Source organism: Pseudomyrmex gracilis, unplaced genomic scaffold (genome assembly GCF_002006095.1).
Source record: "Pseudomyrmex gracilis isolate BER0280 unplaced genomic scaffold, ASM200609v1 scaffold_1997, whole genome shotgun sequence".
Classification (NCBI taxonomy): domain Eukaryota; kingdom Metazoa; phylum Arthropoda; class Insecta; order Hymenoptera; family Formicidae; genus Pseudomyrmex; species Pseudomyrmex gracilis.
The window spans coordinates 4,289-20,118 of record NW_018022581.1 but is presented as its reverse complement, the minus strand read 5'-3'; the positions used below and the strand labels follow the sequence as shown (position 1 = coordinate 20,118).

The window sequence follows — 15,830 nt, the reverse complement described above, 5'->3', positions numbered from 1 at the left end:
AGCCGTTTGAGTCATTTGAGGTTCTTTGGGATGCAAGCACAAAAAAAACTGCTTCGAAGCGCGAAGCGTAAGCGGTACTCATTTTGGAAAAATACAAAGGATCGAATTAAAAACAACAGTCAGCTGATTTTCCTTCATAAAGCATGAAGGANTATACTGCCCTCTGTATGAGAAAAAAAAATTACAGCAATTTTATTATCCAATCGCTAGTAATCGTGACTACGCTCTTATGTGACCGACTGTATTCCTGACAGTACCACCACTCTTTAATCCTAAGTTCCCAGTGATAACGAGTCAGAGTCTTATACGTGTCGCTAGTATTGCTCCGGAGCAATGCTCCGTGTCTAGTAGTTTTTTTAAAGACCCTAGATTTGCGCAGTTGTGTGGGGTACTTTGTTCCTCCAGTTGGAGACGTCAACCATTTAGGCTGTGTTCAGGGCGATGTCCCATTGAGCGGAAATCTATAGCGGAACGGAATGTGCGGAACCAGCTCGACCAATCGTAACCATAGAAAAAGCGAAGGAAAGAAAACGGAATGGCTATGATTGGTCGAGCTGGTTCCGCACATTCCGTTCCGCTATATATTTCCGCTCAATGGGACATTGCCCTCAGTTAAGCAAGATGGAACGAACTATAGCAGGAAATGCAGGAAATACAGGAATTGGAACTAAAGAGCCGTCTACAATGGAGAGTTGTAGGTTGTAACAGTAAGAAATTGACCAATCACAGACAAAGTACAGAAGAATAATCGATTGTGATTGGTCAATTTCTTACTGTTACGGCCTACGACTCTCTATTGTAGACGGCTCTTTAGTTCCAATTCCTGTATTTCCTGCATTTCCTGCATTAGTTCGTTCCATCTTGCTTAACTGAACACAGCCTTAACCGTCTAACGGTGATCATACCAAGGAAATCACTATTCAAGCTTAGAATGGCGTATGGACTATCTTGAGTCGGTCCTTTGAGCCACATATGCACCAAACCACCAAACCAAACCTTAATGCTCCCTCCTTTATCTCCATGTTTGAGCCATATATGCACCAAACCAACCAACGACCCATGATCGGAGATTGATGGTTAAAGCAGGTTAAAGAATAAGTAAACTTAATAGAAAATGGCCTCGAAGATTTTTGGAAGCATTTCGCAAATAGACATTGTGCAAGCCACAAGAAAACATACTGCCACTGTATTCTTTTTACATGGTTCCGGTAAAAATAAGTCTTTTAAACTCCAATAAATAAAAAAAAAACGAGAATGGATAAAGTGCATTATAGATTATTACTTGAATTATTCATTAATATTGTACCCAGCAAACATTTTGGTTACAAAACCATATCCATCTGTGTCCTCAGTAGGATATGGTTTGTTAACCATGTTTGTCAACATGTGAAATGTTAAAATGCGACCAAAATGATGACAGAGTCTGCCATAAGTAAAGCGAAGCCAAAATCCGGAATAGGTTTGGTCATTGTCTGTTGGCGCCAAATTGCAAACAGTCCGCACGTATACACAAACAGACGTTCTTGGCGTTTGGTGGCAACCTGTTGTCAATGCGTTTAACAGATCGACCCGACTTTTGTCGTAAACAGATTTCTGGTACAATTTTGCGGACTGTTTGGCCACAGTATTCCTAAAAGCAGATCTGCTTGCAATCGACCATCTATTTGTTGTTAATTTCACTGACATATATGGAATCGTTTTGGCTGCAATATTCTCATGTATTTATCAACAGAATTGTTGCATTTTTTCTTTCTGTGTGTTAACAATTTTAGCAGTGTTTCCGTATTGTAGCATTTCTGCAAACAGTTTCTGTTACCAAGGTCTGTGCTGAAATTGTCAAAAACAGAAATTGTTTGCTGGGTATGTTTATGTCTCACTTATTTCTTTGTAAACTAAGGTCATTTGTGTCCACGTAAAATCTACTTGCGTTAAATCTATCTTTGTTTATATTTAAAAAATTTGTTTTTTTATATTTTAATTGATCTGTAAAGTAGGTTTAAAGATACTATATATGTCTATGAAATACTATATAAATTTTTTCTGAATTTTTCTATGACTTCAATATTTAGAAAAATACAGTATGAGACATAAACAATCCTGATTTGCAGATAGAAGATACCAAAAACACTTTGCAGACTAAAGATTAATTGTTTAGGTGGTACAGGAGATGATTTAAAGAAATGGATTCATATTCTCAATAGAGGAAAGCTCCAGTTTCCTCACATAAAGTTAATTTATCCAACGGCACCAAGTCAGCCTTACACACCCAGCAGAGGCATGGTAAAGAGAGATATGATTTATATAACTAACTCTATATATACATGTACTTCTCTGGCAAACTATTTCTATTTAGTATTAATGTTTAAAAGCTACACTTTAAACTCTTAGGAGCAAGTATTAGAGAATATTGTAATCAATACATATAAAGTTACATTTGTTTTCATATATTATTTTCTTTTTTTAGTAATAATTTTCACATTTTTGTAGAATTTCTTATAAAGTTTTATTGCTTCAGATTCAGAATGTGTGGTTTGATCGAGCTGCAATATCCAATCAGGTACCAGAAGATGTAAAGTCAATTGACTCTATGTGTCAGAATATATCAGAATTGATTGATAAAGAAGTTTTTGATGGTATTCCACTTAATAGAATAATAGTAGGTGGTTTTTCAATGGGTGGTTGTCTCGCATTGCATGTAGCATATAGATATAAATCAACTGTAGCTGGTTGTTTTGCCATGTCTTCTTTTTTGAATAGAGGATCTGTAGTTTATGAGGTATATTTATCAAATACACTTGGTATATACATAAATAGGAAGCATATTTTTGTAAGAAACTACAATATGATGTCTTATATGTGATTACTTAAAGAAAATTTCAGAAAACTTAAAGAATAATATTTTTTATACAACTTTATATAATAAAATAAAAATAATATAATCAAAATAAGTATTATACGTATTATACCTATTTATACGTAGCATTAATATTGTGCTTAGTTCATCAAGATTTATTATTGATTATTATAATTTCAGCATTTAAAAATATCTCCAGAAGATAGTAAAGTGCCGTTTGTTCAATATCACGGTATGACAGACACTCTGGTTGATTTTGAATGGGGTGAAGAGACTGCTAAGAGTTTAATAGATCTCGGGGTAAACGTTAAATTTGTACCACTGAAGAGCGATCATGAGTTAACTCAAGAAGAGATATTAAATTGGAAATGTTGGCTACTTGATATTTTGCCTGACAAGTAAATATATAATTTATTGTCACTTAAAAAACAAATATGTGCAAAACAATATGTGATAGTGATCTTGTATTTGTTTTTTTAAAATATTTGTAATATTTGTGTGTGTGTATATATACAATTATATATATGTATATATGTATGTATGTATGTATATTATTTATATATATGTATATATATATGTATATAATATATGATATATGTATGTATACATACATTTTTTATATAGTAAAATATAATAAAATGGGATCTTATATATCATAGTTTTATGTAGGAAAATGTCAGATTTAAGAAAATCTTCTGACAACAGGTAGTTCTGCAACTACGTTACATTAAATAATTATATGTAATATTCGTATATATTATGTGAGAGAGAGAATATTAAGTTACGAAATCGATAAATTAGTTTCGACTTTCAAAATATTTATCATTTGTTACAATGTTGCAACAAGTTCTTTAGACAATTTTTTTTTCTTTAAATTATATACAATATAGTTTATACATTTAGGAAGAGTTATTAAAGAGAAAAAATACTGCAATAAAAAGGAAACAAAATTATTAGATTACACTTATATTAGATTTGTAAGTTGTAATTACTTTGAGAAACAGATTTAGAGATCTGAAACTAACAATTAATAGTCATTGAAGCCTTACATTAGATGTTTGTTACAAAATAAATAAAATATACATGTTCATTTCGCAACGAACATCCAGCGTAAAGCTCCAATAACTATCAATTTATTGTTAGTTTTAAACTTCTAAAAAAACTAAATCTTTTTGTTAATTGTGTAGAGATCTGTTTGCAAATTCGTTGAAATTCAGTGCAACTGTAAACTTATTCTCATCATCTTCACAAATACTATTAAGTAAAGTCGTAAATTTGAATAAAATCGATATCTGCTTGACCCGCTTTTTATGTGAGAAACGCTTGTTAATTATTCGTATATTACGTGCCTGTACATTGTAAGTAATCTTTTCGCTAGATCAGTCTGCTTTCCAGTTTTGGTGTATGTGTGTGTATGTTTTGAGAATTTTTATTAACAAATTGTCCGATTAATTGGATTCTTATAAGTATTATAAAACATAATATCGATTCTTGTATGTCTTTGAATTCTAGTATTTTTTTACAGTATATAATAAATTCGAAAAACATTAAAAATGTAAAAAAGACCAATATATTGTTATTACCCGAAGACCAGAGTATTCTATATGATTTTCCGTAAACATAAACACTAACCTTTAGGTGACAATATACATATATATACACACACACACATCACAGAGAGAGAGGAGAGAAAGTCGAATATCGTGTGTGTGTAAGTGTAAGTATAAAATGTATATATGAGTGAAGAAAAAAGATACTTGACGCTACTGCGTTTTTGATTGTGCTTTGTACTTTTGTCGAACTATCTCAAGACAAATTTATTTCCGTCTTCTGCCCACGTACGACATCACTATCGTAACGCCGCAGACGAATGTTGCGCAGTCGTCGGCGTCGTCGTCAGGGCACTTGGCTTGTTGTTATAGTAAAAAATAGGTCCGCAGTGACGACAACACAGGGTAATCGCAGTTGCCCTGACCTTTCATTTCCTGCTGCTCTTATATATCAGAATCTGGCACTTGCTATCGCTCCTTTTGTTGAACTAAATCTACTTTTCGCAGATTGTATTTATATACTTAGACAAAATATATGTAACAAAACATTTAAACGTTTCTGACAAGCATATAATCAAATATAATTAAGAAAATTTATCAATTTAATTATTTTAATTTTTAATAATTACGTTGCTATACTACGGAAAGTTGCACAAATTATTTCAATGAATTTAATGAATTGCAGGTGTATTATTATATGTTGGAAAATTATCCGCTTTTTCGTCGATTACTATCAGTTTTGAAATTTTCAAATTGTGTTATGTAAGAAATTAGAATTGCGTATTTCATTTTTTTTTCTTGCATTCTCATCTTTTGTCAATATGCATGTGCCGAGATATGTATTTCTCATGACAATGATGAAGATGGAATATCGTACTGCCTGAGACGAAACCACCAGCGACGGCGCAGTGTGAAACGAACAGCACGAATTGCGACGGGGTTGCTACGCCTCCCAGCTTTATAGAGAGGGTAGTAGGTAGCCCTACTAGCCTGGCATCGTTCTCGCTACCGACGTCGTGTTGTGATACCGATCTACAGTTTTCGTCGCAGTATTGACTTACGGGACAGATATAAAACGCATATTATATATCAATTATCAATTACGATACGCGACATCCTGTGAGAGTACCGATGTGTGTGCAACGCGAGACTAATGTTTAAACCGATGATGCGTTCGCGGAGAGTGAAACGCGAGGAAAAACTGATTAGTGCGTCTCTTTTGAGCTAAGAATATCCTCTTGTAGGGAAGAATCTTTAAAAAATAAAAGAAGAAAACACGCGTATACAAACATAATTCCAAATACAGAGATAAAAAACACGCTTTATAAAACGTTGACTCGATATTAAACAATAGATACTTCCGAATTCTTGCAGAATGTACGTGAACTATAAGAGAATTTTGAGAAAAAAAAGAAAGAGTAAGATGGACAGCTCTCATGTATGCGGAGCAAATAAAATCGTAAATACAGCTTAGATGTGTGATTGAAGGTATATCTGAATATACTAGAATTTTTTTTAGAATCATTCCACTTTAAAGAACGCGAGCTGAAGTTTTAATTGCTTGGAATGCAAGTATATTGACCGATTACATTGTTGATACATTTCTCATTGTTGAATGATATATAAACCAACTTCAGCTATTTACAGAACTTTGTTGTTAAATCTGTTATAAAATATTTCTCCAAAAACGATAATGTTCTTCAAACGATAAGTGCGTAATACAACACGAAAGATACATGTATGTTGATTGCTAATTTTCTGATAATAGTTATATTTACACGGTTAATTACATACCTAATAGAGTAAGTATACGTTATCATGACATATCGCGTGAAATAATCAACGGAGAAAAAAATTAGTGCTGGCAAAAGTATTAGTAAAAATTGAACTCCGATCGAGAGACAATGTTCACATCGAAGAAACAACTTCTCAGCATCATCTTCTGGTGCGTCGTCAAATGTGGCGGTGAACGTTCGATAGTATAGATAATAAATAATATGGCGTGTCTTGGCTCGCAGTCGATAACGTCAAGGATCGAAAGGCATGTCAACGATTCTATATAAAAAAAAGAGGCTAGACAACAAAAATACAAAGAAACTTCTCAAAGGACGAGGAACAAAGAATTACTGAAAGAAGAAAAGTAGCAGACAATCGAATTACAGAAACAAAACATATATTCTTCAGATTGATCCAAAGAATTTGCAAAATTTTTGAAACAGTTTTTGAGTGATACAGTCTATATTTGTACATATGTGGCAAGATTAGACTAAAAGTTTTCTTTTATGTCTAAAACAACTAAATTGTGATGCTTTGAAAAATTTAAAATATTATTTTCTAAGGATTAAAAAGAACTACTTATGACTCGTAGTTTTTTTAGACGAAGAAGAAAAAATGTCTTCTGAGACAAGGAGCCGGCTAAGAAACGTTGAAAGAATAAGTCAAGATAAATCGGAAATGAAGAATGGCGCCATGTTTTAAGGTAGTATAATATCTGTATCAAATACAGAGATTGACAAGAGGAACAAGAGACACGGGAGTGAGGTCGCGACGATTGGGAAATAAAGATAACCGAGAAGAGCGGCATCAGGTTGATACACGCAAAGTGGGGACGTTGCAGAAATGGGTCAAGAGTATCTCGGCAATAGCAGTATATCAGCTTCTACTTGACTGAAAAATCAGCGCGAGTGTGATATCGAATACGTGCTTAATGTGCGGATTAAATTTGACAAAAGAAAATGAGATAGAGCTAATTGTTGAGATAATGTTAGTATAATCGAAACATGTTTGTGCGCCAACGTGTAAATTTTACGTTACATAACTGTTTCGCGAAATTTGTGAAAAACTAAAACAATGTTTTCTTTAAAATTGTTACAAATGCATAATGCAACTTATAAGTGAAGCAAGATTTAACACAAGTGGTATTAATTGAATGATACTTTTACAACTGACCACAATATATTATTAATTATATTACGAGATTGCAGGACATTTTAATCTCAAAATTATCAAAACAAAAGACCTTTCAATACAAAACGAAGCATAATAATGTCAATACTCCAAAGAAGTAACAACTTAGCGGACGTAAACTAGCCAGAGGTCATAACGGGGTCATAAGAAGAGAAGACGTACGCGAACTCGATGCACCCAACTTGTCGCGCAAAAAAATGTATCGTTTATCGCGCATTCGGTTGTCATCGGTCCACGTGCTGAAGCTCGCGCGTCGTCGATGTAATCACATCGTCGTCGTTGTCGCGGCCGTTTTTTTCGGAGAGACGTAGTCGTCTGCTCTCTCTCTTTCTCTCTCTCTCTCTCTCTCTCTCTCTTTTGCCGAGGGATCTGACAAGTACTTTAATCATTTTCATGGTTTACGGAGCGCGCAGAGTTACGGACACAGCAACCACCACGGGAATCACTTGGCTTCGCAACACTACTGCTCAAGGTAAATTGTTAGATATATCAAATATTGTTTGTGCGATAAACCACACGTTAAATACAAATTCTGAATAAAATTGATGTAAACCGAGATGTAACTTCTAATATAGGTCACACAAATTGAGCTTGCTAAAAATAATAATAATAGTGATTTATTTATATGTGTGTATCTGATGTAAAAATCAGTCAATGAATAATTATAGTACATATTATTGATCTTCTAAAAAACAATTGTAAGAAAAAAATTACATATTTTATTACATATTACATTAAATATAATCAATTACATATATTATTTATCTTAATAGATATAATGCATAAAAATCTCTATAAAACCTTAATTTTACTCTTGCTTTTGGTTTTTTTGTTTTAACACAAATTAGATCGCGCTCTCGTATAAGTTATACTCCGCAATACGCGGTAATCGAAAAAATATAAATACAATTAATGTGTGCGGACATATAATTAATACATTAGTAGATTACATTAAAAAGCAAGCATTACTTAATTTATAATATATTTATTGTTGCGATAAATTTCTTATATAATATTTATATCAATTTTATATATAATAACAGATCGATAGTGATAACAAAATAAAATATTAATCATTTCTGATATTTGATACTTTCGCGGTGTGTTGTATTAACATTCGAAGTTTTTCAGGTTTGAAAAAAAATTCGCGTTAGTGTCATTTTTATACCGATGTTTCGTGAACATTTCAGCTCACTTCATCAGGGTTTCAAGAGCAGCCTGTCTAAAAATAATACTAATGCGGTTCAAACCCGAAAAATATCTTCAAATGTTAATTAATTATTTCTGTATATCAATATTATATAATGCTCCGTAATCTTGATAAAATATTTTAAAATGAAGATATCACACAATTAAATTGTTTATACCACTATATTCTTAATCTCTTTCAAAACCTGTTCTTATCAGGTTACACGTTTATTTTACTAATATATCTTTATTTAACATAAGAGGAAAACTCTCGCTTCTACGGAAATCTACAGTTGTAGCAATTGTAACATCAACACGATTCGATGAACTTTTCGACAAAGAGATTGCGTCAAAAAGAATTGCTGTAAAAATTAAAGGCAATTATAAAACTTTACATCTGAGCGTACGATTGATCAACTGTGTCCAGTGCTGTGTTCAACTCTCTTGTTGTGGCTACGTAACGTATTATGATCGTCGCAAAGGCACTACTTTCTCTTGATGTCTATCGTCCAAAACCAGAGCGAAAACTATAAGATTCGATCTATTAGCATAAGAGAGAGTTCATACACGATAACGATTTCTTCTGCGTTTACGCAACATATTTTGTCACTGATAAGATGTATTGATACAATAAACAGGAAATATATAACTTGTACCTTGAGTAGTTACAGAAAGACAAAGAAATATAAGAAGAAAACTATTTTAAATATATAAAGAATATTTAATTTGTTTTAATTAATTAAATTTACCTTTCTGATAATTGTGCGTATGTGTGTCAAGTAAAGTGTTTGTTACTATTTTTTAATTATTTTAATTGCAGGCGAAATGAGTAGCAGCGGTGGACTCGGCGTCGGTGTCGGTGTCGCCGGCGGTCCGACTCTCGCCGCCGCTCAACAGGGTCAAGGAGTGGCCGCACTTCTGGTGATGCTTGCTGTTCTCTGCTTCATCTTCGCGTATTGCTGCTGGGGTGCGCCCTTCTGCCGATCTCTATGCAGAAAGTACTGCTGCTGTCGTCTGGAGGATCCTGAGCCGGATCCGCGATTCGGAGGTAGCGACCAAGCTATGGTGGCAACGCCGACGATCATCCTTTTGCCACACGGTAGAATGCTCGTCGTTGACGGCACAATTTTCACGCAATTCCAAACCGATCCCACAGGTAAAACTTGACTTGATTGCTCGTATCTTTGAATGGATTCAATCTATAAAATTAAAAGTTTGATATTTGTTTATATTTTGAACAGGTTTAGATTTAGTAGAACTAGGTGATAATGTGTTACGAGCACAGAGAAATCCACGAAGCTTGAATCGACATCAACTGCAGAGCAGTCAAGGTAGCATTCTCGAAATGGATGCCGAAACACCAAGTAAAGATAGCTTAGGATCTGTCGGTTGTTTCCCGCCGCCTACTTATGAAAGTATTTATGGCAAAGAAGAAACCGACATGCCTCCCTCTTATTCTGACATTCTTCTGCACAGGTACATTGTTCCTTCACCTCCAACATAAGAGGTAGCAATATATTTTACTTGTTTCAGTTTTCTTATTCGTTCTCTTATCATTAACATGACAAGTGATTTTCAACTCAAGCTTTGATCGCACTTTATATAGTTTTTAACGTAAATATATATATTTTTTTTCGTAAAACGAAAACCTCAATTTTTAGATTTGCAAATCTACCCCATGAAATTGACATGCACGGCTACTGCCGCGATGGCAAGGAGGAGATCGAAATGCAGAGTTTGGATGGCTGTCCGCACATCATCAGTAATCCGCTAAACTCAATGCCCGGATATCATCCTTACGCTACAGTGACGAGTTTATCTAGTCTACAGAGTTATCCTCGGCGGAATGTCTCGCGCAATCCGTCCATCATTAGTAATCCGCTCGACAGTTTCTATGTGGACAACGAGCTCGGTCTTTATCGACTCAGCCGAGAGACAATGCCGCGAGTTTCCAGCAACGACGCGAACCTCGAGACTTTTCGCACATCCCACGACGAGATGCTGTTCCGTGTTCCGCTCAACGAAAACGAGAACCAATGTAACACCGGACGCAATAATCACTCAGTTATCGGTAACGAGCTAATGAACACAAGGAATCGCGCTCGTAGCGCCTCCAGGTTGAGCCAAGATAGCCGCAGGAGTTCATTGAATCACGATAGAGATCCGCATCAGATCTTCGTCAGGTTGTCCGATTCCGAAGAAATCGAGGCTGCGCGAGATAGGCGCGTCGACGAAGACCAGCGACTACTTGGAATGTATCGCGAGGATCAGAACGTCAGGAATCTGCGGTTGGATCGCTCCCAAATGCAGCATGAGATCAACCGTAACGTTGACAACGATTCCAGATATTTTGCAAGAAACAGACGGCTAAGCGATGAAAATAGAAATCAGGACGAAGCTGAAGCGGTTCAATATCACGACGAAGAAGCTGGTAACTTCGGCGCGCTCGCTGATATTCGTGAAAGCAGAGTGTAATTTGAAATTTACATTAATTGTGCGTAATTTTTAAATAACTAATAAGGAGACACTTTAAGTCAAATCAAGTTGTCATATTTTAAATGATTAAAAGCACATATGTTCGGTAAATAATCGTATCGTTTAAAATTGAACAACGATGTTTTGACAAGATCTTGAAACGTTTTTGCACATAGCAATTATATTATATAAAAAAAACAACCTAAATCTTTTTTGAGAAAAGATCTAACTAGAAATGAAAAAAATTACTCAATAAATTATACTACACAAAATTCTTTTTGACACATGTTGGAAAAAAAACATAAATATCAAATACTTTGCAACATAAAAACGTTTTTCCTGTAGGAATTTAATGATTCAATCAATTCAATTTAATGATTCATCATCAAAAATAATAAGTTAAAAAATGAATTATTAGCAAAGTTCTTTCAATCCGTCCAGGATTTTATAAGCGCATTTAAGTTCTACGAATATAATAAAATTTAACTTATAATATAGTTTTCTTTCTTCTTGTATTTTATATGTAATTAAGCTTACTGTTGAACGATTGTTTACTTCTTGCATCATTTGTAGACTGTAGCAATTTTGCGATTTTTAAGTGGGTCTAACCACATATTAAATGCACTTAACAATTCTAACACTTACGAAAAGAAACGATAAAGCTATAATAATTACAATAAGTAATACAGAAAGAAAAATAAGACAACGTTTATATTAAGAAGAAAGAAGGCTGAATGAAATGTATCGCCACATTAACAATACTTTAAGAAACAAAAAGCTGGATATTTGTTACAACCAGAACAATAGCGAATACGAAAAATAATAAATCGTACTTCAAAACACCAATGGCTTCATACACACTTCTTATATACACGTCATATGAAAAACTAGAAAACAATACAAACTGTACGCGTTGTCATTGTTATCGTGCATCAAAAAGAAAAATCAACCGAAACAAATCTGAAATATATGTATATATACATATATTATATGTATATGTACATATATTATATGTATATGTACATATATGTATATGTACATTACTGTGCCTTCCTAGAGATTATTTAGATTGCTACATAAATAGTGGACAACGGAGTTTCCGTTACGTTATTAGTTATTATTTTGTTTTTTTTTTAATTTTAAATCCGACTAAAGATAGAATCTCTTTTACAAGATACAATTTTATCTAAAAACAATTTCCTCAAATACAAAATATATCATTTCTTTTAACGAAAAAAATATATACAGGGTATCCCAAATAAAGTGTTACAAGCTGTTTTCTCAGAATCTAATAAAGATATCAACAAAACTTTTTTTAAAATTAAATAGTTCAGTGGGGCTAATCTTCTAGTGTGTAACAGATTTTGTTTGGAAGCAAATGCTATAAGAGAAAGGGGGCCGCCTAACATTTTTTTAAACGGAAAGTGGTATTAATTTTTTGTTATTTTAATAGTTGTCATCAAACTAAATAACATTTACTTCAACCATTGTTTCTTTATCGTGCATAGTTGCGGAGTTTTCGCACAAATTTGTTGCAATGAGAAACATTGGAAAAGCAAAAAGAAAGAAAAAAAACGAAAACTGTCGTTAGTAGTTTCATTTTATTAAGTGTTTAAAATGATGTCCTTGGACTGCTAAGCACTTATGAAGTCTTTTACAAATACTCGCTCACATTTGATAACATTGAAGGAGTAACCGATGCACACGCATTTATTTTCATGTCTTCTGCAGTTGTAAGAACAGTTACTTTGTATTTTATGTAACTCCATAAAAAGAAAATAAACCACTAACGATATTTTTCGTTTTTTTCTCCTTTTTGCTTTCTCAATGTTTCTCATTGCAACAAATTTTTCGCGAAAACTCCGCAATTATGCACAATAAAAAAATGGTTCAAGTAAATGTTATTTAGTTTGATGAGAGTTATTAAAATAACAAAGATTAATACCGCTTTCTATTTAAAAAAATGTTGGGTGACCCCTCTTTCTCTTATAGCATTTGCTTCTAGACAAAATCTGTTACACACTAGAAGATTACTCCTACTGAACGATTTAATTTAAAAAAATGATATCTTTATTAGATTCAGAGAAAACAGCTTGTAATACTTTATTTGGAACACCCTGTATATAGAATTTATATATTGTACATATGTTGTTACATTTATGAAAATTTAATAAACTAACTCGCAAAGCATATGGAAGGCAAACCCTTGGTAGATTATGTGGTAGATTACATAAATACATATATTATTAAATTATTTCTAATATTTAATTCAATTTTAATATATATTTACATATTTATAAATGTAATAAAATGTGTATTTAGTCAATTTAATTAAGATAATGTACAATAATTTTTAGTTCTACTCATCATCGTTATCATCATCATTATTCAATTCCTCAGGTAGTGAAGAATTTTCTTCTGTATCTTCCTTCTTGTCCCAGTTTTTCAACCCAGCTTTCATAATGAAGTCATCATGAAGAACACTCCAGATTTTCTCGGTCTTTAAAATTTAGAATATTTTCATTTTTATGCACTGTACATTATATTGTAGAAATATATACAATATTAATAAACATAAATTATATATCAATTAATGTATTTAAAAAAATTTGAGTTTAACTGCAGATTGTTTAATGTTATTAAAGTTATATTATTGATGTTATTAAATAAAAATTTTTATCATTAAATACTATAAAATTCATGTGGCTCAAATAAAAATTGTTATCAAACTACGCAAGAATTTAAACGGTCATGAGAGCTTTCCGCTGGATATTTGTTGTAAAATAAATAAATAAATTTATATATATATATATACATGTATATTTGAATTAAAATTTCAATTCTTAAATTCATATAAGATACTATACTTGCATCATGTATATGAGAAATCTTAATTTATACCTCCCTAATTTTTAAAATATTGTGGAAAAAACACCTTAATCAAGAGTCAAACCTGGAATCTCTGGCTAACTATTAAAAACTGTACCTTATTTTCATTTTTGTTTGTCTGTTGAGAGTTTTTCATTTTATCAACATCTTTAATTGATATACTTTTACTATTGCCCATAAGAAGATCAAGAAAAGTATTTTTGTTAATACTTTTAAGTACTTTCTCACGTTTTCTTTCTAATGGTCCTGCTTCTGATATTTTTTTACTAATTGTTGCTTGTTGCTGCCTTACAACATTAAACAGTTGCACAACTCCTCTGAAAAAAGATTTATTGCAAATTAAGTAACAAACATTAAAAAAATATATGTAAATTATTTTGCAAGTGTAGTATAAATTACTTTGTAGCTATCTTCTGTAACATTCTCTCATGTGTACAATCTGTAATAGATGGTTTTATTCTTATACCAAGAGTTTTCTCCTTTGATTTTTGTTTAAATTGTGAAATTTTCTTTATGTTTGCACTAGCTTTTTCTGATTTTGTTTTCTTCTCATCTTGAGCACCATCAATTTCAAAGGAAATATTTTTTTCTTTGTCTTTTACAACAAACAACTTCTTTGCTTTAGACAGTACAATAGTTTTCTTTCTCTTTGGCTTGTTTGTTTTTAAGATCTTCTGCATAGCATCTGCCCATCCACTCGAAACAGAGTTACCATCATGTAAAAACTCATTCATGTCGTCTTCCATTTCTTTATTAGAAAGGATTTTCACTGTTTCTTCGATTTTTTCATAGTCACTATCACCAGTGATGCCGGATTCCGACGCTTGGTTGCACGCGGTAGCATAAAGGGGATGCACACACAACCTCATAGCGCGTTCAGACAACTCAACAGTTGTACAACGGTTGAGAGGTAATTACTTATAATCATATATGTAATACTCCTATATTGCTAGTACGGTGCCGACCTGAAGCCACATGTTACGGTGCAGACAATATAGTAGCCTCTCTCTCCAGCTGCTTTGTGCGCATGCAGTGAACATTCAAGCACGCTTGCGCATTTCTCTTTCTCGCGTTCTTTCTCTCACTTTCTAATGCTTTGTCTCGCTCGCACTCGCTTAGTAGACGCGCCTGCGCATAATGACGCTCGACTATCTATGACCATATTTGGACTTCGTGCGTCTCCCTTTCTCGGGCCTCGTGCCTCTCATTGCGAAAATACGCGACTAGCAATATAGGAGTATTACATATATGTTTTAGAACCTACACCAGAGTTGGGCACGTATTATACGTGAGGTATTTTACATTGTATTATACATGGTATTGTACAGTATAATACATCGCTTAAGCCCCTTACACAATGGAAGGAATAGCGATAGCGATAGAAATAACACACTTTTTAACACAAAATTCCAACTTGTCGGAAATTTTATCGCTATTGCTTATTCCGATTTTCTGATCTGCATTGATACATGTGTAGTTTTGTATGTTAGATTGCGCTGTTCCTACCTTTATTTTTAAATATAAACTCTTTAAAACTTTTGTTACTTCTATCGCTATCGCTATTCCNTCCATTGTGCAAGGGGCTTTAGTTTTATACATATTATACTTCGTGTGGCGCCATCTCTACATCATGTGTATAGTAAATTTTTAAGTCCAACATCCATGATCCATGTTGCTAGAAATCGGTCCGAGATTTTGGTTCGAAAAATGTATAGCCAATCAACTTGCAGTTTTTAAACGGAAAACAGCAATTTTATTACTACGTTAGTCAATTGTGATAGAATTTTGATGGTTAAAGAAACATCATTTCAAAACTGCAAGCAAATTGTAACTTTTGTTAAAGTTATCCAAGGAAAGACCTTCTATTTAAAGTCATGGGATATTTTGTGCAATTTAGAAGAAATAAT

The 15,830-nt window shown here is 33.1% G+C and overlaps 3 protein-coding genes across 5 annotated transcripts; 2 read left to right on the top strand and 1 right to left on the bottom strand.

Annotated features, from left to right (window-relative positions):
* Positions 1-997: 997 nt before the first annotated feature.
* Positions 998-3,387, top strand: LOC109862572 (lysophospholipase-like protein 1). Of its 3 annotated transcripts, none has more exons than XM_020442641.1 (4): positions 998-1,208; positions 2,156-2,280; positions 2,516-2,776; positions 3,035-3,386. In XM_020442641.1, the coding sequence occupies exons 1-4, from the start codon at positions 1,115-1,117 to the stop codon at positions 3,254-3,256; spliced, it is 702 nt and encodes a 233-aa protein (XP_020298230.1). In that variant the 5' UTR covers positions 998-1,114; the 3' UTR covers positions 3,257-3,386. The 3 variants fall into 3 exon arrangements, with proteins under 3 accessions (XP_020298230.1, XP_020298232.1, XP_020298231.1); XM_020442643.1 differs by having other exon boundaries at positions 1,000-1,208; positions 2,516-2,656; XM_020442642.1 differs by having other exon boundaries at positions 1,002-1,086; positions 3,035-3,387.
* A 1,769-nt stretch (positions 3,388-5,156) lies between these two features.
* On the top strand, positions 5,157-13,321 carry LOC109862574. The gene is made up of 4 exons (XM_020442645.1): positions 5,157-7,843; positions 9,380-9,715; positions 9,801-10,035; positions 10,221-13,321. The coding sequence occupies exons 1-4, from the start codon at positions 7,765-7,767 to the stop codon at positions 11,032-11,034; spliced, it is 1,464 nt and encodes a 487-aa protein (XP_020298234.1). The 5' UTR covers positions 5,157-7,764; the 3' UTR covers positions 11,035-13,321.
* A 30-nt stretch (positions 13,322-13,351) lies between these two features.
* On the bottom strand, positions 13,352-14,904 carry LOC109862573 (RRP15-like protein). The gene is made up of 3 exons (XM_020442644.1): positions 14,323-14,904; positions 14,021-14,240; positions 13,352-13,534 (listed from the first exon to the last, which is right to left on the bottom strand). The coding sequence occupies exons 1-3, from the start codon at positions 14,790-14,792 to the stop codon at positions 13,394-13,396; spliced, it is 831 nt and encodes a 276-aa protein (XP_020298233.1). The 5' UTR covers positions 14,793-14,904; the 3' UTR covers positions 13,352-13,393.
* Positions 14,905-15,830: the final 926 nt, after the last annotated feature.

Excerpts from the sequence above, each read along its gene's own strand:
- LOC109862572 (XM_020442641.1), top strand. The coding sequence starts at position 1,115 with ATGGCCTCGAAGATTTTTGGAAGCATTTCGCAAATAGACATTGTGCAA. Across the intron at positions 2,281-2,515 it reads ACACACCCAGCAGAGGCATG|ATTCAGAATGTGTGGTTTGA; the intron begins GTAAAGAGAGAT and ends TTATTGCTTCAG. Across the intron at positions 2,777-3,034 it reads GAGGATCTGTAGTTTATGAG|CATTTAAAAATATCTCCAGA; the intron begins GTATATTTATCA and ends TTATAATTTCAG.
- LOC109862574 (XM_020442645.1), top strand. The coding sequence starts at position 7,765 with ATGGTTTACGGAGCGCGCAGAGTTACGGACACAGCAACCACCACGGGA. Across the intron at positions 9,716-9,800 it reads ATTCCAAACCGATCCCACAG|GTTTAGATTTAGTAGAACTA; the intron begins GTAAAACTTGAC and ends TATTTTGAACAG. Across the intron at positions 10,036-10,220 it reads TCTGACATTCTTCTGCACAG|ATTTGCAAATCTACCCCATG; the intron begins GTACATTGTTCC and ends CTCAATTTTTAG.
- LOC109862573 (XM_020442644.1), bottom strand. The coding sequence starts at position 14,792 with ATGAGGTTGTGTGTGCATCCCCTTTATGCTACCGCGTGCAACCAAGCG. Across the intron at positions 14,241-14,322 it reads TTACAGAAGATAGCTACAAA|AGGAGTTGTGCAACTGTTTA; the intron begins GTAATTTATACT and ends ATCTTTTTTCAG. Across the intron at positions 13,535-14,020 it reads CAAACAAAAATGAAAATAAG|ACCGAGAAAATCTGGAGTGT; the intron begins GTACAGTTTTTA and ends TAAATTTTAAAG.